This window comes from Bos taurus, chromosome 11 (genome assembly GCF_002263795.3).
Source record: "Bos taurus isolate L1 Dominette 01449 registration number 42190680 breed Hereford chromosome 11, ARS-UCD2.0, whole genome shotgun sequence".
Classification (NCBI taxonomy): domain Eukaryota; kingdom Metazoa; phylum Chordata; class Mammalia; order Artiodactyla; family Bovidae; genus Bos; species Bos taurus.
The window spans coordinates 93498866-93525226 of NC_037338.1; the positions used below are offsets into that span (position 1 = coordinate 93498866).

A 26361-nucleotide genomic window follows, 5' to 3' on the forward strand; every position below is an offset into this window, starting at 1 on the left:
CTAAAACTGAAGTAAACTTTAATTTTACTGTGCTTCTGACAATAGGGAACCACAGAGTAGTCCATCAAAATACCATATTTCCCCATTCTAGGAAGACTATAATTTTTTCCCTCTAAATTGAATTTTTGTGTTGAGAACAGCCTTCAGCTGTCTGATTAAGTTTAGTCTGGGAAAATGAGTGTTGTCTTTTTCCCAAACAGAGGTCTCACTTCTAATAGGAAAAAATTAAATGCATAAATTTACAATTTTTGCACACAAAAATATTTACTGCATGGTACTATATACCAGGCAATTTTCTACTTTCTGGGAATACAGATTTTAAAAAATTGATCCCCTTTTAGACCTTTTATCCCAGCCCTCCTGATTCTGCTCATCACACTCGTTTTTTTTTTCCACAGCAGTTTTGAATTAACACACCATAAGCTTTACTTATTTTTTAACTGTTATTGCTTCTTTACTGGAATGTGAGCTCTATGGAAGGTGGTTTTTGCATCTGAAATAAATCCTAAGTTTTGCTTGTAGGCAAAAACTTCTGTGAATAATGGAGGCATAAAAAGGGAGGGCAAGCATGCTGGGGATGGGGTTCCTAATTTAACATTGTATGGTCCAGGAGGTAGAGCTTCTTGGAAAGATAACAAGCAAACAAGACATTAGTGAGGACAGGTAAGCCAGCCATGGGGGTATCTGGTTAAATGTATTCCAAGCATGGACATCAGGACCTAGAAATACTCTGAGGTAAGAGGGTGCCTGGCCTGTTCCAGGGACATTAAGGGACCTGTGCAGCTGGACAGGCTGAGTTGGGTAGAGGTGGTAGGCAATAAGCTTAGAGATATCAGAGGGTCAGATTTGTAGGGCACTTAAGGTTATAGCAAGTGTATTAGTCAAGGTTCACTAGGGAAATAGAATGAATGGTGTGTGTGTGTGTGTGTGTGTGTGTGTGTGTGTGTGTGTGTGTGTAGAAAGAGTGTTATTGGAATTCGTTCATGGAATTGGCTCAGAGGTTAAAGCGTCTGCCTGGAATGTGGGAGACCCGGGTTCAATCCCTGGGTCGGGAAGATCCCCTGGAGAACTAAATGGCAACCCCCTCCAGTATTCTTGCCTGGAGAATCCCATGGAGGGAGGAGCCTGGTAGGCTACAGTCCATGGGGTCGTAAAGAGTCGAACAAGACTGAGCAACTTCACTTTCACTTTCATGTAATTGTAGACACTAGCAAGTCCAAAGTTTGCAGGGTCGGTTGGCAGTCTGGAAACCCATGGAAAAGTTACAGTTTGAGTCTGAAAGTAGTCTGAGAATAGACTTGCCTCTTTTTTGGGGGGGGGTGGGGGGTCAGTTTTTCTCTTAAGGCCATCAGCTGATTGGATGAGACCCACCTACATTATGAAGGACAATCTGCTTTATCAGTGTCTGAGCACTGAAATGTTAACCTCATCCAAAAAATAGCTTCATGGAAACATCTAAAGTTGTATTTGACCAAATATCCAAGTCCTGCAGCCTAGCCAAGTTGACACATAAAATTAACCTTTATAGTAGACTTTCTGGTTTTCAGTCTGAGGATTTGAGAACCCTTATAAAAAGGGATTCAATAGAGAAATAACAGGGCCACACTTTTTAAAAATTGTTTCTTTAAAAACACCCAGATTTGAGGAGGGGGTGTTCTTGCCTGGAGAATCACAGGGACGGGTGGGCTGCTGTCTCTGGGGTCACACAGAGTCGGACACAACTGAAGTGACTTAGCAGCAGCTGCAGTAAGTGATAAACAATAAACTTTGTATATCTAATGTACACTATTTGACTAGTTTTAAAACTATCACTGCAGATCATGAAGATCATGAATTCTGGCAGCTACCCTACTTTTCTCTCTGCTTGTCTCATCTGTACTCAGGGGAAACACTGATCTTTTTCTGTCACATGGATTAGTTTGCATCTTCTGGGCTTCCCTGATAGCTAGGTTGGTAGAGAATCTGCCTGCAATGCAGGAGACCCCGGTTCAATCCCTGGGTTGGGAAGATCTGCTGGAGAAGGGATAGACTACCCATTCCAGTATTCTTGGGCTTCCCTTGTGGCTAACCTGATAAAGAATAAGTCTGCAATGCAGGAGACCGAGATTCGATCCCTGGCTTGGGAAGATCCCCTAGAGAAGGGAAGGGCTATCCACTCCAGTATTCTGGCCTGGAGAATTCCAGGAACAGTATAGTCCATGGGGTCACAAAGAGTAGGACATGATTGAATGACTTAAAGAAAAAAGAAAGAAAAAAAAAAAGAAATTAATTTAAGTGGAATCATACAGCTTGTATTTATTTCTTGCTGCCTTCTTTCCCTCAGTGTAAGTATTTTGAGATTCATTCATGTGGTACTGTTTATCAACAGTTCATTTATAAAAATTGGTAAATAGTATTCCATTGCATGGATATACCACAGCTTTTTTTGATGGATATATGGGCTATTTCCAGTTTTAGCTATTAAATAAAGTTGTTGTGACCATTCTTGTATAAATCTATGTATAGATGTATACATTCTTTTTCTCTGGAAAAATACCTAGTCCCATGCTGGGTACAATAACCTCAATTGCAAACTTCCAAAGATGCAAATGTGTCCCTTTGTGCAAGTTGTTATTTGTAGTATTGCCCTTTTCAAGGTACTGTTCTAGAAGATTAAAAATGTTTTCTTTGCTTTTTTGTGTTTGTCTTTTATGTATTATTTGTGTGAAAAGTATTATAAACCTATTATAGTATTGTACTCTACAGCTGATTGTGTTAGTTGGGTATCTAAGCTAACTCTGTTGGACTCGTGAGCAAATTGAACTAATAAAGGCACTCTCAGAACAGAACTTGTTCATATGTAAGTAACTTACTGTATATTTTAACTTTTTTCCCCACTTCACTACTTTTATTTTTTTAATTTTTATTGGAGTATAGTTGATTAACAATGCTATATTAGTTCCTGCTGCATAACAAAGTGAATCAGTTATACGTATATCCATTGCTTTAGATTCTTTTCCCATATAGGCCATCACAGAGTATTGAGTAGAGTTCTCTGTGCTATGCAGTAGGTCCTTATTAGTTATCTATTTTGGTATATGTTTAGCTTTTTTTTTTTTAAACTTTACAATATTGTATTAGTTTTGCCAAATATCGAAATGAATCCACCACAGGTATACATTTGTTCCCCATCCTGAACCCTCCTCCCTCCTCCCTCCCCATACCATCCCTCTGGGTTGTCCCAGTGCACCAGCCTCAAGCATCCAGTATTGTGCATCGAACCTGGACTGGCAACTCGTTTCATACATATTATACATGTTTCAATGCCATTCTCCCAAATCTTCCCACCCTCTCCCTCTCCCACAGACTCCATAAGACTGTTCTATACATCAGTGTCTCTTTTGCTGTCTCATACACAGGGTTATTGTTACCATCTTTCTAAATTCCATAAATATGCATTAGTATACTGTATTGGTGTTTTCTTCTGGTTTACTTCACTCTGTATAAGAGGCTCCAGTTTTAACCACCTCATTAGAACTGATTCAAATGTATTCTTTTTAATGGCTGAGTAATACTCCATTGTGTATATGTACCACAGCTTTCTTATCCATTCATCTCCTGATGGACATCTAGGTTGCTTCCATGTCCTGGCTATTATAAACAGTGCTGCAATGAACATTGGGGTACACGTGTCTCTTTCAATTCTGGTTTCCTCGGTGTGTATGCCCAGCAGTGGGATTGCTGGATCATAAGGCAGTTCTATTTCCAGTTTTTTTAAGGAATCTCCACACTGTTCTCCATAGTGGCTGTACTAGTTTGCATTCCCACCAACAGGGTAAGAGGGTTCCCTTTTCTCCACACCCTCTCCAGCATTTATTATTTGTAGACTTTTGGATTGCAGTCATTCTGATTGGTGTGAAATGGTACCTCATAGTGGTTTTGATTTGCATTTCTCTGATAATGAGTGATGTTGAGCATCTTTTCATGTGTTTGTTAGCCATCTGTATGTCTTCTTTGGAGAAATGTCTATTTAGTTCTTTGGCCCATTTTTTGATGGGGTCATTTATTTTTCTGGAGTTGAACTGTAGGAGTTGCTTGTATATTTTTGAGATTAGTTGTTTGTCAGTTGCTTCATTTGCTATTATTTTCTCCCATTCTGAAGGCTGCCTTTTCACCTTGCTAGTAGTTTCCTTTGATGTGCAGAAGCTTTTAAGTTTAATTAGGTCCACATTTGTTTATTTTTGCTTTTATTTCCAATATTCTGGAAGGTGGATCATAGAGGATCCTGCTGTGATGTATGTCAGAGAGTGTTTTGCCTATATTCTCCTCTAGGAGTTTTATAGTTTCTGGTCTTACGTTTAGATCTTTAATCCATTTTGAGTTTATTTTTGTGTATGGTGTTAGAAAGTGTTCTAGTTTCATTCTTTTACAAGTGGTTGACCAGTTTTCCCAGCACCACTTGTTAAAGAGATTGTCTTTAATCCATTGTATATTCTTGCCTCCTTTGTCAAAGATAAGGTGTCCATATGTGTGTGGATTTATCTCTGGGCTTTCTATTTTGTTCCATTGATCTATATTTCTGTCTTTGTGCCAGTACCATACTGTCTTGATGACTGTGGCTTTGTAGTAGAGCCTGAAGTCAGGCAGGTTGATTCCTCCAGTTCCATTCTTCTTTCTCAGGATCGCTTTGGCTATTTGAGGTTTTTTGTATTTCCATACAAATTGTGAAATTATTTGTTCTAGCTCTGTGAAGAATACCATTGGTAGCTTGATAGGGATTGCGTTGAATCTATAGATTGCTTTGGGTAGTATACTCATTTTCACTATATTGATTCTTCCAATCCATGAACATGGTATATTTCTCCATCTATTAGTGTCCTCTTTGATTTCTTTCACCAGTGTTTTATAGTTTTCTATATATAGGCCTTTAGTTTCTTTAGGTAGATATATTCCTAAGTATTTTATTCTTTCCGTTGCAATGGTGAATGGAATTGTTTCCTTAATTTCTCTTTCTGTTTTCTCATTATTAGCGTATAGGAATGCAAGGGATTTCTGTGTGTTGATTTTATGTCCTGCAACTTTACTATAATCATTGATTAGTTCTAGTAATTTTCTGGTGGAGTCTTTAGGGTTTTCTATATAGAGGATCATGTCATCTGCAAATAGTGAGAGTTTTACTTCTTCTTTTCCAATTTGGATTCCTTTTATTTCTTTTTCTGCTCTGATTGCTGTTGCCAAAACTTCCAAAACTATGTTGAATAGTAAAGGTGAAAGTGGGCACCCTTGTCTTGTTCCTGACTTTAGAGGAAATGCTTTCAATTTTTCACCATTGAGGATAATGTTTTCTGTGGGTTTGTCATATATAGCTTTTATTATGTTGAGGTATGTTCCTTCTATTCCTGCTTTCTGGAGAGTTTTTATCATAAATGGATGTTGAATTTTGTCAAAGGCTTTCTCTGCATCTATTGAGATAATCATATGGCTTTTATTTTTCAATTTGTTAATGTGGTGTATTACATTGATTGATTTGCAGATATTGAAGAATCCTTGCATCCCTGGGATAAAGCCCACTTGGTCATGGTGTATGATTTTTTTAATGTGTTGTTGGATTCTGATTGCTAGAATTTTGTTAAGGATTTTTGCATCTATGTTCATCAGTGATATTGGCCTGTAGTTTTCTTTTTTTGTGGCATCTTTGTCAGGTTTTGGTATTAGGCTGATGGTGGCTTCATAGAATGAGTTTGGAAGTTTACCTTCCCCTGCAATTTTCTGGAAGAGTTTGAGCAGGATAGGTGTTAGCTCTTCTCTAAATTTTTGGTAGAATTCAGCTGTGAAGCCGTCTGGACCTGGGCTTTTGTTTGCTGGAAGATTTTTTATTACATTTCAATTTCCGTGCTTGTGATGGGTCTGTTAAGATTTTCTATTTCTTCCTGGTCCAGTTTTGGAAAGTTGTACTTTTCTAAGAATTTGTCCATTTCTTCCACGTTGTCCATTTTATTGGCATATAATTGTTGATGGTAGTCTCTTATGATCCTTTGTATTTCTGTGTTGTCTGTTGTGATCTCCCCATTTTCATTTCTAATTTTATTGATTTGATTATTCTCCCTTTGTTTCTTGATGAGTCTGGCTAATGGTTTGTCAATTTTATTTATCCTTTCAAAGAACCAGCTTTTGGTTTTGTTGATTTTTGCTATGTTCTCCTTTGTTTCTTTTGCATTTATTTCTGCTCTAATTTTTAAGATTTCTTTCCTTCTACTAGCCCTGGGGTTCTTCATTTCTTCCTTTTCTAGTTGCTTTAGGTGTAGAGTTAGGTTATTGATTTGACTTTTTTCTTGTTTCTTGAGGTATGCCTATATTGCTATGAACTTTCCTCTTAGGACTGCTTTTACAATGTCCCACAGGTTTTGGGTTGTTGTGATTTCATTTTCATTCATTTCTATGCAAATTTTGATTTCTTTTTTGATTTCTTCTGTGATTTGTTGGTTATCCAGCAGTGTGTTGTTCAGCCTCCATATGTTGGAATTTTTAATAGTTTTTCTCCTGTAATTGAGATCTAATCTTACTGCATTGTGGTCAGAAAAGATGCTTGGAATGATTTCTATTTTTTTGAATTTATGAAGGCTAGATTTATGGCCCAGGATGTGATCTATCCTGGAGAAGGTTCCATGTGCGCTTGAGAAAAAGGTGAAATTCATTGTTTTGGGATGAAACGTCCTATAGATATCAATTAGGTCTAACTGGTCTATTGTATCATTTAAAGTTTGTGTTTCCTTGTTAATTTTGTGTTTAGTTGATCTATCCATAGGTGTGAGTGGGGTATTAAAGTCTCCCACTATTATTGTGTTATTGTTAATTTCTCCTTTCATACTTGTTAGCATTTGTCTTACATACTGTGGTGCTCCCGTGTTGGGTGCATATATATTTATAATTGTTATATCTTCTTCTTGGATTGATCCTTTGATCATTATGTCGTGTCCGTCTTTGTCTCTTTTCACAGCCTTTGTGTTAAAGTCTATTTTATCTGATATGAGTATTGCTACTCCTGCTTTCTTTTGGTCTCTATTTGCATGGAATATCTTTTTCCAGCCCTTCACTTTCAGTCTGTATGTGTCCCCTGTTTTGAGGTGGGTCTCTTGTAGACAACATATGTAGGGGTCTTATTTTTGTATCCATTCAGCCAGTCTTTGTCTTTTGGTTGGGGCAATCAACCCATTTACATTTAAGGTAGTTACTGATAAGTATGATCCTGTTGCCATTTAATTTATTGTTTTGGGTTCGAATTTATACACTGTTTTTGTGTTTCCTGTCTAGAGAATATCTTTTAGTATTTGTTGGAGAGCTGGTTTGGTGGTGCAGAATTCTCTCAGCTTTTGCTTGTCTGTAAAGCTTTTGATTTCTCCTTCATATTTGAATGAGATCCTTGCTGGGTACAATAATCTGGGCTGTAGGTTATTTTCTTTCATCATTTTAAGTATGTTTTGCCATTCCCTCCTGGCTTGAAGCATTTCTATTGAAGGATCAGCTGTTATCCTTATGGGAATTCTCTTGTGTGTTATTTGTTGTTTTTCCCTTGCTGCTTTTAATATTTGTTCTTTGTGTTTGATCTTTGTTAATTTGATTAATATGTGTCTTAGGGTGTTTCGCCTTGGGTTTATCCTGTTTGGGACTCTCTGGGTTTCTTGGACTTGGGTGATTATTTCCTTCCCCATTTTAGGGAAGTTTTCAACTATTATCTCCTCAAGTATTTTCTCATGGTCTTTCTTTTGGTCTTCTTCTTCTGGGACCCCTATGATTCGAATGTTTTAGCATTTAATATTGTCCTGGAGGTCTCTGAGATTGTCCTCATTTCTTTTAATTTGTTTTTCTTTTATTCTGTCTGGTTCATTTATTTCTACCATTCTATCTTCTAATTCACTAATCCTATCTTCTGCCTCTGTTATTCTACTATTTGTTGCCTCCAGAGTGTTTTTAATTTCATTTATTGCATTATTCATTATATATTGACTCTTTTTTATTTCTTCTAGGTCCTTGTTAAACCTTTCTTGCATTTTCTCAATCCTTGTCTCTAGGCTATTTATCTGTGATTCCATTTTGATTTCAAGGTTTTGGATCAATTTCACTATCATTATTCGTAATTCTTTATCAGGTAGATTCCCTATTCTTCCTCTTTTGTTTGGTTTGGTGGGCATTTATCCTGTTCCTTTATCTGCTGTGTATTCCTCTGTCTCTTCATCTTGTTTAAATTGCTGAGTTTGGGGTGTCCTTTCTGTATTCTGGCAGTTTGTGGAATTCTTTTTATTGTGGCGTTTCCTCATTGTGTGTGGGTTTGTACAGGTGGCTTGTCAAGATTTCCTGGTTAGGGAAGCTTGTGTTGGTGTTCTGGTGGGTGGAGCTGTATTTCTTCTCTCTGGAGTGCAATGAAGTGTCCAGTAATGAGTTATGAGATGTCTATGGTTTTGGGGTGACTTTGGGCAGCCTGTATCTTGGAGCTCAGGGCTGTGTTCCTTTGTTGCTGGAGAATTTGCTTGGTATGTCTTGCCCTGGAACTTGTTGGCCCTTGTGTGGTGCTTAGTTTCAGTGTAGGTATGGAGGCGTTTGATGAGCTCCTGTCAATTAATGTTCCTTGGAGTCAGGAGTTCCCTGGAGACAGGGTTTGGACTTAAGCCTCCTGCTTCCAGTTATTGGTCTTATTTTTACAGTAGTTTCAAAACTTCTCCTTCTATACAGCACCGTTGATAAAACATCTACGTTAAAGATGAAAAGTTTCTCTACTGTGAGGGTCACCCAGAGAGGTTCACAGCATTACATGGAGAAGGGAAGAGGGAGGAGGGAGTTAGAGGTGACCCGAATTAGATGAGGTGGAATCAATAGAGGAGAGAGTGGGCTAGCCAGTAATCACTTCCTCATGTGCACACCACAACTGGACCACTCAGAGATGTTCACGGAGTTATACAGAGAAGAGAAGAGGGAGGAAGGAGACAGAGGTGGCCAGGAGGATAAAAGGGGGGAATGAAAAGGAGGGAGACAGATCCAGCCAGTAATCAGTTCCCTAAGTTTTCTCTACCATCTGGAACTCACAGAAATTCACAGAGTTGGGTAGAGTAGAGAGGGGTTAGGGAGGAGACACAGGTGACCTGGTAGAGAAAAAGGAGGGTCTAAAGGGAGAGAGAGCAGTCAAGCCAATAATCTCGCTCCGTAGTGAAAAATGGGTACTGAAGATTGGATTCTTAAAGGTACAAAACTGGTAACAAATACCTAAAAGCAAAAATTAAAAATCTAGAGTAGAGTTTGGAATTTCAAAAATACAATGTTAAAGAAAAGAAGAAGGAAATAAAGAGAGAAAAAATGAACAAACAATAACAAACAAGGTTGTGAAAATTATAAAGAAAATATAGGTACAAAATTGATAACTAATACCAAAAAGCAAAAGTTAAGAATCTAGAGTAGAGTTTGGAATTTCAAAAATACAATTTAAAAAAAAAAGAAGAAAAAGAAAGAGAGAAAAAAACAAAAACAAACAAAGTCGCAAAAATTATAAAGAAAATACAGGTACAAAATTGATAACAAATACCAAAAAGCTAAAATTAAAAATCTAGAGTAGAGTTTGGAATTTCAAAAATACAATGTTAAAGAAAAGAAGAAAAAAAGAAAAAAAAAACAAGGTCAAAAAATTATAAAAAATATATATATGAAGTTTGCTGTAAAAAAAAAAGTCTTTTTTTTTTTTTGCAAAGTAATAGGTTATAAAAGTGAAAATTAAAGGAATAACAGAGGACTTAGAATTTTTTTTTTTTAATTTAAAAAAAGAAAGAAAGAATGATCGTAAAAATAGTAAAAATATATCTAGGACTTTCTCTGTTTTTTTTGTGAGTATTGTGGATTCAGTTCATTTTTGGCTAGTTCCTTGGTCTGACTTATATTTCTCAAGATCTATAGGCCCCTTCCTAGGTAGTCGGTAGTAACTACCTACTACCTAGGGTAGTAGGTAGGGTTTTAATCTATTGCCTGTAGCTTCCAAGGCGGTTCCCTCTGTTATAGCTTCTTCTTTTTGCTGGTCTCTTCAGTGTCTGATTTCCACCCTGACACACAGGGGACGGTGGAGGGCACTTTTTTTTTTTTTTTTTTCTTTTTGGGCTCACTTGTTCAGTTGCGCTGTGGGGAGGGAGGGAGGGATGCTGCAAACAAATAACACTGGCGTGTGCTCACAGTGCCTCAGCCACACTGGGTCTGCCCCCGCTCACGGCGCCTGTAGCCTCCCTGCCCACACTGCTCAGGCTCTAGGTTGTTCTGCAGGGAACCATCTGTGGCCGGTCCTGGGCTGCCTGCACCTCCCAGGTCCAAGCCGCTCAGGTTCAGGCACTTGGGTAGTCCTCAGAGGCACAGACTCGGTTGGGCCTGCGCTTTGTGCCCTTCCCAGGTCCGAGCAGCTCAGGTGATGAGGTGTTTGGTGAGCACGATTGCTGCAACTTATCGCCTCCCCACCGTTCGGTTATCTAGGTGTACAACCGGCGCACCTTCTCAGGCAGATGTTGACCGTCCAGACCCCCAAGAAGTTTTAGTTAGCAAAGAAGCCTGCTTACAGTTTTATAGATAGTGTTGCTCTGGGGCTGCGATTGCCCCCTTCCGGTCCTGGCTGCCTGTCACTGGAGGGGGATTGTCTGCAGCCAGCTATCTCTGTTCAGTCCTTTGTTCCGTGCAGGGGCCTGGCGGTGTCTTAGGTTAGGGCTGGCTTTTCGCATGGTAGATATCCCACAGTCTGGTTTGCTAGCCCAAATTATTTCGGTCAGATAGCGCTCAGGGTATTCAGGCCAGGTCCTCACTCTAAGCGATGCAGCCCGCGCCGCGCCTCCCTGCCCAGCCCCTGCTTGCTAATGGTGTGTGCAGGTGTCTGCGCTCTTTCTCCGCCTGGGGAGTTACCGTAGGGCTCACAATCTGCGGGTTTTAATTGTTTATTTATTTTTTCTCCCTGTTATGTTGCCCTTTGTGCTTCCAAAGCTTGGCACAGATTCGGCAGTGAGAAGGTTTCCTGGTGTTTGGAAACTTCTCTCTTTTTAAGACTCCCTACCCGGGACGGAACTCCGTCCCTCCCTCTTTTGTCTCTTTTTTTTTTTTGTCTTTTATATTTTTTCCTATCTCCTTTCGAAGACTTGGGTTGCTTTTCTGGGTGCCTGATGTCCTCTGCCGGCCTTCAGAAGTTGTTTTGTGGAATTTACTCAGCGTTTAAATGTTCTTTTGATGAATTTGTAGGGGGGAAAGTGTTCTCCCCATCCTACTCCTCCGCCATCTTGGCTCCTCCTCCTATGTTTAGCTTTTAAAGAAAATTTCAAACTGTTTCATACTCCCATGAGCAGTGTATGAGAGTTACAATTCTGTCATACCTTCAGTGACACTTGATAGCAGTGGTCCTTTCCATTTAGCCATTTCCATTGTAGCCATTCTAGTAGGTGTGCGATGGTGTAAACGAGTTTACAGATCTGGAGTCACTTGATTGAAGGGATATCTGGGCTTCTGTGAAAAATAACCCTGTAACACTGAAAAGACATGTAACACTAGGTCTTTTCTGAACTTCTTCATTCTCCCTAACTCTGTGCCTGATTTTTATCATGCCCCAGCACTTTTGACCATTTATCTGCTATTCATTTTGCATTGGTTTTTTTTCTGCACCACTCCTACTTGGGTGTGTATTTCACAAAAGGGATATCTGTTGATATTATTCACTGTTATGTCTCCAGAGCATACATTAGTGTTTACTTTTATGAGAGCCTTAATGATCATTTAAGCACATGAATGAAAAGATGAATTCATTCAGTGATTGTGTGTGTGTGTGTGTATCAGGCGCTCAGTCTTGTCCTGGACTCATTGCTACCTCATGGACTGTGGTCCGCCAGGCTCCTCTGTCCATGGGATTCTCCAGGCAAGAACACTGGTTTGGGTTGCCATTCATATCTCCAATTCAGTAATGACCAGGTGTCTATTGTGAGCCATAGCTGATCCCTAGTGACAAAAAGGGATTTCACAGGTAGCACTAGTGATAAAGAACCTGCCGGCCAATGCAGAAGACTTAAGAAATGTAGGTTGGATCCCTCGGTGGGGAAGATCCCCTGCAGGAGGGCATGCAATCTGCTCCAATATTCTTGCCTTGAGAATACCATGGACAGAGGAGACTGGTGGGCTATGGTCCATAGAGTTGCAAATAATTGGACATGACTAAAACGACTAGTATGCATGAACTCAGTGATAAAGACATTGACAATAAACCTTAACATTTGTCAAGCTTTCAATAAAACTCATTTACACATCCTTCAAATTGACATGAAGGAAATGATTATTACTTCTACTTTGAAGAAACTGAATCCAAGCTCTCTGATAACTTGCTCAGTCATGCTCTCTTACTAGGGGGAGAGCCCTGAGTCTTTTTCAAAGTTATAGATTCAGTTCCCCTACTCCTGAACAAGGCACAGACCTTACCCTAGAGAACCTCACAGAAAAGTGAGAAGACCTGTACATTTTAAGGGACTTTGTGTTCTAACATAAGCCTGTGTAGATGTTAGGAAGCCTGCAGAAAGAAGCTTGCTGAGATCATAAGGACTGTGTGTACCATACATCGGTAGAGAGAAGCTGAACGCACGATGCAGAGGCCACAGGGAATGGGGGAACCTCTGCCTCCCAGCTGAGTCTTGACCAGAAGCCCAAGGTACCACTGACTTTAGGGACAATTTCTCCTGTGGCTGCAGGTATAGCTCAGCCCCACTGCACTCCAAGTATACTCCTTCCTGAGGGGCCAGGAGGAAGCTGGGCAATTAGCCCCAGTTGACTGCTTCTCTAGTCGGGGACTGGGGGCTGTTTCTCTCTGGGGTTTCTTTCTCATGAGTCAAAGGAGACCTTCTTGCCTGTTGTTTTTAGGTTGCTGAACAGACATGAGAGTCTGTAAAGGTCCTCAGGCCACCAAGGTTTGCTTTTTTTCTTTGGATGCTGGGTCTTTTGGGCAGAAAGTGAGGATTCAGGTAACAGAAAGAAGAGGAAGGTATCTGAACTCATATCACTGTTATAGCTCAGGAGGAGCCCAGAAATCATGCATGTGTGTCGTGTGTAAACGTGTGCATCTGTGACCATGAGGGACATTGAATGTATTTGTGTGTGCATTGTGTTGTACAACTATATGTGTTTTTGTAACTGGATTTCCAGAGAAGCTGGAAATTTCCTATCAGTGTGTGCTCACTTGACTTGCATTCTTTGCTTGTGTGCTGTGTGTAATACCTTCTGCATGGCTCATGATTCAGATATGAATAACCTCTTGGACTGCAGTATCTGTGTAGAGGATGCTTGAGCGTTCTCTGTGTGTAGTTGAATTGTACACGTACATTTTGTTTGTGAGTTTTGCTGACACACATCCTGACTGTATTCACCTATTAATAGTTTGAGTATGTGTGTATGTGTGTGTGTGTGTACAATTGTGCTCAGTCATGTCCGACTGTTTGCAACCCCATGGACTGTAGCCTACCAGGCTCCTCTGTTCATAGGATTTTCAAGGCAAGAAAGTTTTCTCTGCTTTCCAGATATAAATAAACACTGATGGACTGAACAAAATTGAAGGCAAATAAAAGCCATTTACAGACTAAAGGACTTCAGGAATATGAGTGTTGACAGTTATCTGAGTAGAAGACTCCATCGGATCTTGAAATAACACATCTTAAGGTCCTGACTATTTTCTCTAACAAAAGAGAGACAGAGAAAGAGTAGAGTCATAGGAATAGACATTCCAATAAATTAAAAAAAAAACACAAGAGATGAATGTGACTATAGAAGCTACTGTATGAACATGCTAGCTTCCTACTCTTTCTGAGTATGTTGACAGTGAATAATAACACCTACCTCTTAGGACTGTTGAAAAAATTAGTGAAGCTATTATCCAAAAATTTATTAGTCTGACATAGTGTTCATTACATGTCAATAATTATCCAGTGTGAAGATCAATGTTGGGGAATCATGAATGATCAATCAGGCAACTAAATTCTAATAAACCCTTCCAATCCTTCAGTATCTCCTAGCTCTCAGATCCCAGATCTCAGGTGTCTTCCTACCTATGAACATCCAGATCTGAGTCAACATGAAGCACCAGAAATGTTGGAGATACACTTACAGAAGGATGGTTTATTTCTTGACAAGAAGATAAACAAGACAATTAATGATATAAAAGGAACATTTCAGGCAAAGATGGGCTCAAAAAATAACAGAAACAGTATCGACCAAACAGAAACAGAAGATACTAAGAAGAGATGGAAAGAATACACAGAAGAACTGTACAAAAAATGTCTTAATAACCCAGATAACCATGATGGTGTGATCACTCACCTAGAGCCAGACATCCTGGAGTTGAAGTCAAGTGGGGTTTAGGAAGCATTACTCTGAACACAGCTAGCAGGGATGATAGAATTCTGGCTGAAACATTTCAAATCCCAAAAGATGATGCTGTTAAAATGCTGCACTCAATATGTGAACAAATTTGCAAAACTCAGCAGTGGTCAAGGCACTAGAAAAGGCCAGTTTTCATTCCAATACCAAAGAAGGATAATGCCAAGTAATATTCAAACTACTGCAGAATTGCACTCATTTCATATGCTTGCAAAGTCATGCTCAAAATCCTCCAAACTAGGTTTCAACAGTACATGAACCAAGTACATGTTCATTTGGATTTAGAAAAGGCAGAGGAACCAGAGATCAAATTGCCAACATCCGTTGGATCATAGAAAAAGCAAGAGAATTCCACAAAAACATCTACTGCTCCTTCATTGCTTACACTTAAGCCTTTGACTGTGTGGATCACAACAAGCTATGGAAAATTCTAAGAGAGGTGGGAATACCAGACCATATTACCTGCCTCCTGAGAAACCTATATGCGGGTCAAGAAGCAACAGTTAGAACTAGACATGGAACAATAGACTGGTTCCAAATTGGGAAAGGAGTATGTCAAGGCTGTATATTGTCACTCTTCTTATTTAACTTTTATGCAGAGTACATCATGTGAAATGCCAGGCTGGATGAAGCACAAGCTGGAATCAGGATTGCCAGGAGAAATATCAATAACCACAGATAGGCAGATGACACCACCCTAATGGCAGAAAGCAAAAAGGAACTAAAAAGCCTCTTGATGAAAGTGAAAGAGGAGAGTGACAAAAAGCTGGCTTAAACCTCAACATTCAAAAAACAAAGATCATGGCATCTGGTCCCATCACTTCATGGCAAACAGATGGGGAAACAATGGAAACAGTGATGACTTTATTTTCTTGGGCTCCAAAATTACTGTGGACAGTGACTGAAGCCACAAAATTAAAAGACACTTGCTCCTTGGAAGAAAAGCTATGACAAACCTAGACAATGTATTAAAAGGAGAGGCATCACTTTGCTGACAAAGGTATGTATAGTCAAAGCTATCATTTTTCCAGTAGTCTTGTATGGATGTAAGAGTTGACCCATAAAGAAGCCTGAGTGCCAAAGAATTGAACTTTCAAACTGTGGTGCCTAAGAAGACTCTTGAGAGTCCCTTGGACAGCAAGGAGATCAAACCAGTCAATCCTAAAAGAAATCAACCCTGAATATTCACTGGAAGGACTGATGTTGAAGCTCCAATACTTTGGCCACCTGATGCAAAGATCCAACTCATTGGAAAAGACTCTGATGCTGGAAAAGATTGAGGGCAGGAGGTGAAGGGGGTGACAGAGGATGAGATATTTGGATGGCATCACCAACTCAGTGGATATGAGTTTGAGCAAACTCTGGGAGATAGTGAAGGATAGGGAAGCCTGGTGTACTGCAGTCCATGGGGTCACAAAGAGTCGGACATGACTGAGTGACTGAACAACAACAAAGATATGTTCCCCTAGGGAATTTATCCCACTAATAGGATCCAAACTCAGAAGTTCACCTTAAGAGTGTGAGAGCTCAGATAGATGCAAATTTTAGCCCAGTTTCTTGGTCCTTGTGCTGATCATCTCATAATATTGTTTTATTAAGTCCCTGAATTTGATACTGGGTTTTTGGATACTTATCCTATCATAAAAGTAATCAATAAAATTTTGTATGTGTTTTATGCAGGATTCTGCTCTTAGATAATTAATTAACTAATTAATGCACATTGAATTAGAACCCTCTGATTAACTCTATGAATGTGTGATGTGTGATATTGGTATCTCAGCGTTACAGAGGCACAACAAGAGGCTAAGAGAGATTTAGCATCCCAAATCATACAGCTAGAAAACAGTGGGGCCAGGATTGCAGCATGAGGAATCTGGCTTCAGATCCATAACGTTAGTCAGTCCTTTGGCAGGTGTTCCTTAGAAGGTTAGTATTCAGACAGAAGAGGCCCTGTGTGCCTTGTTTATTCCTATATCTTGAGTCAGCTGATAAAGAATCCACCTGACAAGTGGGAGACCTGGGTTCGATCTCTGGGTTGGAAAGATCACTTGGAGAAGGGAACAGCTACCCACTCCAGTATTCTGGCCTGGAGCATTCCATGAACTGTATAGTCCATGGGGCCACAAAGAGTCAGACTCGACTGAGAAATTTTCACTTTCTAGTCAAAAGCTTAGTTCCAGAAACATGGTTAATTAAAAAGAAAACCAAAGAATGAATGTACTGTGGTCTCTATCCAAATTAATCTATCGAGCATTGAGGATTTGTCACTTGCTCTAATAGTACTAGGTGATAAAAGAAATTTAGGAGAAAATTCTTCTTCTCTATGAGTACGTTAGAGACCTTAGTGTGTGTGTGTGTGTGTTAGTCACTCAGTTGTGTCTGACTCTTTGCAATGCCATGGACTGTAGCTTGCCAGGATCCTCCATCCATGGGATTTCCCAGGCAAGAATACTGGAGTGGATTGCCATTTCCTTTTCTAGGGTATCTTTCCAACCTGGAGACTGAACCCAGGTCTCTCGCATTGCAGGCAGACTCTTTATTGTCTGAGCCACCAGGGAAGCCAGAGAGACCTTAGTGTGGCAGCCTTAATTACAATATCAAAGCTTCTGACATTTCCCCCTCTCCTTCACCCCCAGGAGACATGAGCAAAGCATGAGGAAGGAGAACCAGAGCAGCGTGTCCGAGTTCCTCCTTCTGGGGCTCCCCATCAGGCCAGAGCAGCAGGGTGTGTTCTTCGCCTTGTTCCTGGGTGTGTACCTGACCACGGTGCTGGGAAACCTGCTCATCATCCTGCTCATCAGGCTGGACCCTCACCTGCACACTGCCATGTACTTCTTCCTCAGCCACTTGGCCTTCTCTGACATTTCCCTTTCCACTATCACAGTTCCAAAGATGCTGATGAACATGCATACTCAACAACAATCCATCCCCTATGTGGAGTGCATTTCCCAGATGTATTTTTTCATACTTTTTGGCTGTTTTGACAACTTCCTTCTTGCAGTGATGGCATATGACAGGTACGTGGCCATATGCCAGCCACTTCACTACACCACTGTCATGAGACAGGAGCTGTGTATCTCATTGGTAGCTGTGTCCTGGTTCTTCTGTTGTATCCATGCCCTGTTGCACACCCTCCTCTTGGTCCAACTGTCTTTCTGTGCTGAAAATACTATCCCCAACTTCTTCTGTGATCTCCCTTCCCTCCTGAAGATGAGCTGCTCAGACATTTCCATCAATGAGCTGGTCATCTTTACTGAAGGAGGAATGCTGTTCATCTTGCCTCTGAGTATCATCTTGGGCTCATATGTTCATATAGGGACCATCATCCTGAGGGTCCCCTCCATTAAGAGACTCTTTAAAGCCTTCTCCACCTGTGGCTCCCACCTCTTTGTGGTATCTTTGTACTATGGGACACTTGCTGGTGCTTACTTTTTCTCCTTATTATGGGACTCCAATGACAAAGACGTAATTGCTTCAGTCATGTATACAGTGGTTACTCCCATGCTGAATCCCTTTATCTATAGCCTCAGAAACAGAGATATAAAACAAGCCCTAGAAATATTTGTCTTTAGGGGTAACTTCTTCAGATGAGAATAACTAAATCCTCTGTTTGCAGTCTTGAGCACAGTGATACATATCTTCTAAAATTATTCTATGGTTGGCAACTCTGCTTAACTTCAAATGAATATGCATTCTGCTTTCATGTTTTTTAGTCATTCAGTTGTGTCCAATCTTTGCAACCCCATGAAGACCAGCATGCCAGGCTTCCCTGTCCTTCACTATCTCCCAGAGTTTGCTCAAACTCATGTCCATTGAGTCAGTTCTGCCATCCTACCATCTCATTCTCTGTTGTCCCTTCTCCTCAATCTTTCCTAGCATCGGAGTCTTTTCCAATGAGTTGGATCTTTGCATCAGGTGGCCAAATTATTGGAGCCTCAGCATCAGTCATTCCAGTGAATATTTAGGGTTGATTTCCTTTAGGATTGACTGGTTTGATCTCCTTGCTGTCCAAGGGACTCTCAAGAGTCTTCTTTAACACCACAGTTCAAAAATATCAGTTCTTCAGCACTCATTCTTTACAGTCCAACTCTCACATCCATATGTGACTACTGGAAAAACTACCCCACTCCACTACTCTTGCCTAGAGAATCCCATGGACAGAGGACCCTGGCTGGCTATAGTTCATGGTGTTGCAAGAGTCAGATACGACTTAATGACTAAACCACTCCCAGCTTTCTTTTGGTTAGTGTATGGTATTTTTTTCCATCACTTTGCTTGAAACTTTAAAAAAAATTAATTTATTTATTTTAAATGGAGGCTAATTACTTTACAATATTATAGTGGTTTTTGCCATACATTCACATGAATCAGCCATGGGTGTACATGTGACCCCATCCTGAACCCCCCTCCCACCTCCCTTCCCATCCCATTCCTCAGGGTCATCCCAGTGCACCGGCCCTGAGTGCCCTGTCTCATGCATCAAACCTGGACTGGCAATCTAATTCACATAAGGTAATATACATGTTTCAATGGTACTATCTCAAATCATCCCACCCTCACCTTCTCTGTTCTTTGTATCTGTGTCTCTTACTGTCTCGCATATAGGGTCATCATTACCGTCTTTCTAAATTCCATATATATGCATTAATGTACTATATTGGTGTTTTTCTTTCTGACTTACTTCACTCTGTATAATAGGCTCTAGTTTCCTCCACCTCATTAGAACTGAATCAAATGCATTCCTTTTAATAGCTGAGTAATATTCCACCATGTATATGTACCACAGCTTTCTTATCCATTCATCTGCTGATGGACGTCTAGTTTGCTTCCATGTCCTAGCTATCATAAACAGTGTTGCAATGAACATTGGGGTACACCTATCTCTTCCAATTCTGGTTTCCTTGGTGTGTATGCCCAGCAGTGGGATTGCTGGGTCATATGACAGTTCTATTTCCAGTTTTTTAAGGAATCTCTACACTGTTCTCCATAGTGGCTGTACTAGTTTGCATTCCCACCAACAGTGTAAGAGGGTTCTCATTTCTCTGCACCCTCTCCAGCATTTATTGTTTGTAGACTTCTTGATAGCAGCCATTCTGACTGACGTGAGATGGTACCTCATAGTGGTTTTGATTTGCATTTCTCTGATAATGAGTGATGTTGAGCATTTTTCCATGTGTTTGTTAGCCATCTGTATGTCTTCTTTGGAGAAATGTCTGTTTAGTTCTTTTGCCTCTTTTTTTATGTCTTTATCTGTAAAGTGTTAGTTGCTAGTAGTGTAAAGTTGAGTTTTGCTTTTTTTACATGGATTGACAATCATTGTATTTCTGGAGAATTTATCTCTTCAGTTCAGTTGCTTGTCGTGTCTGACTCTTTGTGACCCCATGGACTGCAGCACACCAGGCCTCCCTGTCCATCGCCAACTCCCAGAGTCTACCCAAATTCATGTCTACTGAGTAGGTGATGCCATCCAACCATCTCATCTTCTGTCATCCCCTTCTCCTCCCACCTTCAATCTTTCCCAGCATCAGGGTCTTTTCAAATGAGTCAGCTCTTCGCATCAGGTGGCCACAGTATTGGAGTTTCAGCTTCACCATCAGTCCCTCCAATGAACACCCAGGACTGGTCTCCTTTAGGATGGACTGGTTGGATCTCCTTGCAATCCAAGGGACTCTCAAAAGTCTTCTCCAACACCACAGTTCAAAAATATCAATTCTTCAGTGCTCAGCTTTCTTTACAGTTCAACTCTCACATCCATACATGACTACTGAAAAAATTTATCTCTTAACATCTAATAATAAATGATAGAATGTATTTGAATTTATATTGCCTGTTATTTCTATATGTTTTTCTTTTTTTTTTTTTTTTTTTGCTGCATCGTGTGTCAAAGTAGGATCCTATTTCCCCAACCAGGGATCAAACCCATGTCCCCCACATTGGGAGCAGAGTCCTAACCACTGGACTGCCAAGGAAGTCTCTGTATTTCTACAAGCTTTCTAATTAAGACATCTGATTTCCTATTTATTGTCTCTTCTCTTACTCCCTTTTGATTAATTAAACATATATTTTATTTCATTCCCTCCTCTATTGAACAATTAATCATATATTATTACTATTTTACAATTCCTTTTCTCTGCTTTACATTATGTAGAAATTATGTCTTACTTTTCCCTTAAATTTTTTTCATTGTAGTATAATGTGTGTGTGTGTGCTCAGTCACTCAGTTGTATCCAACTCTTTTCAACCCCATGGACTGTAGCTTTCCAGACTCCTCCGTCCATGGGATTTCCTAGGCAAGAATATTGGAATGGGTGCCATTTCCTTCTCCAGGGGATCTTTGTGAGCCACAGATTGAACCTGCAGCCCCTGAGTCCTGCATTTATTTGCAGGCGGATTCTTTACCACTGAACCACCTGGAAATCCCATTGTAGTATAATAACACAACATGAAATGTACCATTTTAACCATTTGAAGTACACAGTTAGATGGCATTTGGTACATTTATCACTGCTATCCCATTCTAGGGCTTCAAAAGAAAACTCTGTGGAACATCAGTGCAATTGAATACTTCGCAGCTATGAAAAAGTAATGACAAAGATACCTATGAATCAATGTGGAGGGATTTCCAAGCTATATTATTAAATGGAAAAAAGAAATGTAAAAGAGCATCTATAGAATGCTACTTCTCATGTGAAAATGAAGGGAAGCTAATATCGGGTTGGCCAAAATATTTGTTTGTGTTTTTCTATTAAATCGTGTGGAAAAACCAAATGAATTTCTTGGCCAACCCAATATATACATGTAACTTCTCACTGAGCAAGAAGCACACAAAGAATAAATCAGAAACTAATGAGCCTGTTTACCTACAGGATGTGGGTGGGAATGGGATAGAAAAAGATGGGGAGATGAGTATATCCATTTGTATAATTTGACTATGTTATCTTTTACCTACTAAAAACTAAATAGAAGATAATGGAGAATAAAGCAAAGTAAAATAAACCAAAAAATGAGCTTAACTATATTTCCAATTAATACCAAAATCAGACTAAATTGGAAAATAAAATAAGTAATTATCAAACACAGAATTTTGTATATAAACACTAAGTAAGTGTTTGAGGGGAAGTTAGTTTGTCATTAACAGTGGTTTGAGTTCAAGATTCTGAAATTACTTATATTCAAAGCTTTAGCAAATAAATAAACTTATTCTGGAAAAGGGAGTAATTCATCAGTTGGGGAAAGATGCCATGTACATGGAAAAGGAGAGGCTGGAAAGAACTCTTTGGTGTCAAGCTAGAACTGGATATACATCAACTTGAGCTCATGAGTTTTAATATATCTAAACATGCTGAAATTTTATAATCCATAAGAATATTGGTTCCCATCCCACACTCTTTCTGTCCCACTCCTGACCTATCTCCTATTCCTTTAGTTCATTAGACCCTAGTTCATTTTTATCAAGGTTGTTCTGGATTTTGTGGGTCTTTGTGGTTCTATATGGATGGAATAAATGGTAACAGTGGAATGTGTGCTCTAATACAATTTGAGATCAGTGGTGTGGGACTCTCAAAGGTTAATACTGCTCTGTCTGGACCTTACTGTGATACATGAGGAAGCATTGCTGAGTTCACTGCTGAATTCTTCAAAGGTCAAAGGCATTCACCTCTCCTCCTCCTCATGAGCAGGCAGAGGGGTGGCTAACATGTTAGTGACATTAGGGACACCTTTTCCTGGGACTCCTGTGGTTCAGCCCTTTGGCCTCTGCAAGGATCCATCTCAAGAGGAAGGCAAGAAATTGGCCAATTAGCTCAGCTTGTTTCTTCTCTAATCAGAGGCTTGAGGCTGAGTTCCCTGGGGCCTTAGTCCTATTGGTAAAAATGAATCTTTCTGCTCATTGTTCTAGTTCTTGTAGTCAGACATGGAAGGTGCTAAAGATTCTTAGGTCATAGAGATCCAAGAGATGGGTATTTAGGGAGCAGCCTGGACCAGCAAGAATCAACAATGATCTGAGAAAGGTGGGAGACCCTCTCTTTTCCTGGATGTGTGCACTGACTAGGAGAAAGAGAGAGAAAAGGTGTGTTTATGTTACTTGTACAACTATGTGTTCACTGGTGCACACACTGACTCAGTGGTGCTACCAGCCACACAAGTGGCCATAAAATTAAAATGAGTTAAAATTAACTAAAGTTAAAAATTTGGTTTCTTGTTTGCACTAGCTCTATTTCAAATCTTTAGTAGTCACATGAGGTTAGTGCTACTGTATTGGACAAAGCAGATGTAGAATATATCCACCTTTGTAGACAGTCCTATAATGGGGTGACACAGACCATGGAGGGCTGGAATTCTCATGCGCTGCATGGATGTGTGCTTATGTGAGTGTATGTTAGTTATTTATGTGTTGGGTTTGACTATGTGTGATTCAGTGTGTGTAGTGGAGTTTCTCTATGTGTGTGTACTGTTTGTGAACTGTCTTGGTGAATGGATGTGGTCTTGGCATATTTTTTTAAATTTGCTTTTGCAGTGTGATTATTATAAAAGACTTTACATATCTAATGTATACAGTTTGAGGAGTTTGGACACACACATGTGAAGCCATCACCACAATCAAGTCATCGACATGTCTATCTCTTCTAAAAATTTCCTTGTGTCCCTTTATTGTGGTAGGAAACTTAACAAGGACTTCACTCTTTTAAGGAGATTTTAAATGCACAATATAGAATTTTTGACTCTAGGCAATATGCTGTATAGCAGGACTCTAGAATTAATTCATTTTGCATAACTGAAACTTTATATTGATTGAATAACACTATATTTCCCCCCTTCTTCTCTCCAGCCCTTGATAATCTTCATTTATTCTCTGCTTTTATGAATTTCTTAAACTGAAGCCATTTCTTAAACTGAAAACTGAAATAAAAAAAGTATTTTTCCTTAAAGGACTGGTTTATTTCACTTAGCATAATATCCTCCAGGTTCATCCCCACTGTCACATATGTCAGAATTTCCTTTTTTTAAAGGCAAAATGATATTCCACTGTATATCTATGCCATATTTTTTTTATCCATTCATCTGACAATGGACATTTTGGTTGTTTCCATAACTTAACTATTGTGAATAGTACTGCAATACACTTGAGAGTAGATATATCTTTGAGATCCTGATTTCTATTCTTTCTGATATATACCCAGAAATGGGATTGCCAGATCAGATGGTAGTTCTGTTTCGAATGTTTTGGGGAAACTCCATACTGCTTTTCACAGCAGCTGCACCATTTACATCCACATCAACAGTATAGAAGGGTTTTTGTTTGCATGATTTTTAAGTTGTGTAATGACAAAGTACTTCATTTTAAAGGTGTGCATAAGTTGGTCTGAATCCATAAAAAGCTAAAAGAAGCACTTTGTTACTCTCTGTGTCTGTTTTTGTGTACAACACCCTCACAATCTAATTCTCTCTTTGAATGGGTGTAGAGCAGAGTGGGCTAAGTGAGTGACTTAGAAACACGTGTATGCATTTGACCTGGGGAGACAGCCTCACAGCCTGACTCTTCTCTTGTCTCAGCTCTAGACATAAAAGGAAGCTCTAAACAAAGTCCTCTATATGCCAAGTTGGTGGCAATTTGTTCTGGTGGCTTGAAGGTTGCTGAAGTTCTCTAGGATTTTTTTCATCAACATTTAATTATTTCCACACTTTGGGGGACATGGTGGAGTCAATTCTGGCAAACCTTGTCTAGTTAATCCAATGACTATTAATTCTGATACAACTTTTTGGTCCTACAGCATCTGTAATGTCCTGGCTCTCTGACCACACACACCATTGGGTAAATTCTCATGTCACTCATTTTGCGAGTATGCTCAGAACTCACTCAGCCATTTTAAAACACTAGAGATGGAAAGGAAGAGAGAGGCAGTGGCATACAAGAAGGCAATTACATGTGTCATGGTCAGTCACTCAGTCATGTCCGAGCTTTATGACTTTATGGACTGTAGCCCGCCAGGCTCCTATGTCCATGGGATTCTCCTGACAAGAACCCACTGGAGTGGGTTCCCTTTCCTCCTCCAGGGAATCTTCATGAGCCAGGAATGGAACTGGCATCTCCTACATCACCTATATTGTCAGGCAGATTTATGAAGGCAGTTACTAATATTTATTCCAAATTTATTAAAAGTTCAGTGAGTCAAGGGCTATGGCGTGCTCATCTTTAGGGACCATAGTCTGGGCCCTGGATGTGAGGGGAGACCCCATAAGTCAACACACATTTTCAGGAAGCTTCTTGATCTTGCTTGATGGTCACCTCATATCTTTGTTATATTTAGTTTATGATCTGGAATCTTGGTCACTCACTCTGCCTAAATAATGAATTGATTTATTTAGTTTTTGGGTCACTCTCCTTTTGACTGCTTCTTTTTAGTCAATGCTTATTAACCCTTGTGACATATTTTAAATTAACAAATTTTTATTGTGCTAAAATACATATAAGTGTTACCATTTCAATGATATTTAAGTGTACAGTTCTGTGGCATTAAGTACATTCATATTGTTGTACAGCCATCACCATCATCCACTCCAGAACATTTTTATCTGGAGCGTTTCCAAAGCTGAAACGCTGCATCCACTGAATAATAACTTCTCAATTTCCTCCCCCATGCAAGGCCCAGCAACCACCATTCTATTTTTTGTCTCTATGAATTTGACCATTCTAGGAATCTCATGTAAGTGGAATCATGCAGTATTTACATATTTGTGACTAGCTGATTTTACTTAACATAATGTCCTCAAAGTTTATCGATGTTGTAGCACGTATCAGGACTTCTTTTCTTTTTAAGGATGAGTAATATTCCATTGCATGTAGAGACATTTTGTTTATCCATTCATTTGTCTGTGGATACAGATTCTTTTCATCTTTTGGCTATCGTGAACGATGCTGCTTTAAACATGGCTATTCTCTTGTGGCTCAGCTGGTGTAAAGAATCCACCTGCAGTGTGGGAGACCTGGGTTCAATCCCTGGGTTGGGAAGATCCCCTGGAGAAGGGAAAGGCTACCCACTCTAGTATTCTGGTCTAGAGAATTCCATGAACTGTATAGCCGACGGGGTCGCAAACAGTTGGACACGACTGAGCAACTTTTACTTCACTTCACTTCAAACATGGTTATGCAAATCTTTTAAGCCCCTGCTTTCAGTTCTTTGGGATATATTATCAGAAGTGAAATTCTGAGGTGTTAGTCACTTAGTTATGTCCTACTGTTTTGTGGCCCCATGGACTATAGCCCACCAGGCTCCACTGTCCATCGAATTCTACAGACAAGAATACTAGAGTGGGTTGCCTTTCCCTTCTCCAGGCAATCTTCCCAACCCAGGGATTGAACCTGAGTGTCCTGCATTGCAGGCAAATACTTCACCGCTGAGCCACCAGGGAAGTCCTGAAATTTCTGAATCATATGGTAATTCTATGCTTAATTTTTTGAGGAAATGACATAATGTCTCCTTACTTCCTTTCTCCCTTCCTCTCTCCCTCCCTCCATTATTTCCTTTCTATGTCATTCTAATGACAAGAGGTGAGTTTATGGGTTGAGTGCTTATTTTGTACATGGTGTATTACTTTTACAATAACGCCTTAAGTGGTATCTCTATGTGTGTGTGTGTGTGTTTGTGTCTGTGCGTGCGCAAGACAGACACAAGCACATAAGCAGTCTGGTTGTAAAGCCATGAAAGGGACCGTATCTTATTTATTCAGTTCAGTTCAGTTCAGTTGCTCAGTTGTGTCCGACTCTTTGTGACCCCATGAATTGCAGCACGCCAGGCCTCCCTGTCCATCACCAACTCTCGGAGTTTACTCAAACTCATGTCCGTCAAGTTGGTGATGCCATCCAGCCATCTCATCCTCTGTTGTCCCCTTCTCCTCCTGCCCCCAATCCCTCCCAGCATCAGGGTCTTTTCCAGTGAGTCAACTCTTTGCATGAGGTGGCCAAAGTATTGG

General features: G+C 39.9%; 1 protein-coding gene across 1 annotated transcript; it reads left to right on the forward strand.

Moving 5' to 3' along the window:
• The first annotated feature begins 17043 nt into the window (after positions 1–17043).
• On the forward strand, positions 17044–17982 carry OR1J33 (olfactory receptor family 1 subfamily J member 33). Its single transcript, NM_001390819.1, has one exon. The coding sequence runs from the start codon at positions 17044–17046 to the stop codon at positions 17980–17982; it is 939 nt and encodes a 312-aa protein (NP_001377748.1).
• Positions 17983–26361: the final 8379 nt, after the last annotated feature.

Bases quoted from the DNA above. Each gene is read 5' to 3' on its own strand.
- OR1J33 (NM_001390819.1), top strand. From the start codon at position 17,044: ATGAGGAAGGAGAACCAGAGCAGCGTGTCCGAGTTCCTCCTTCTGGGG.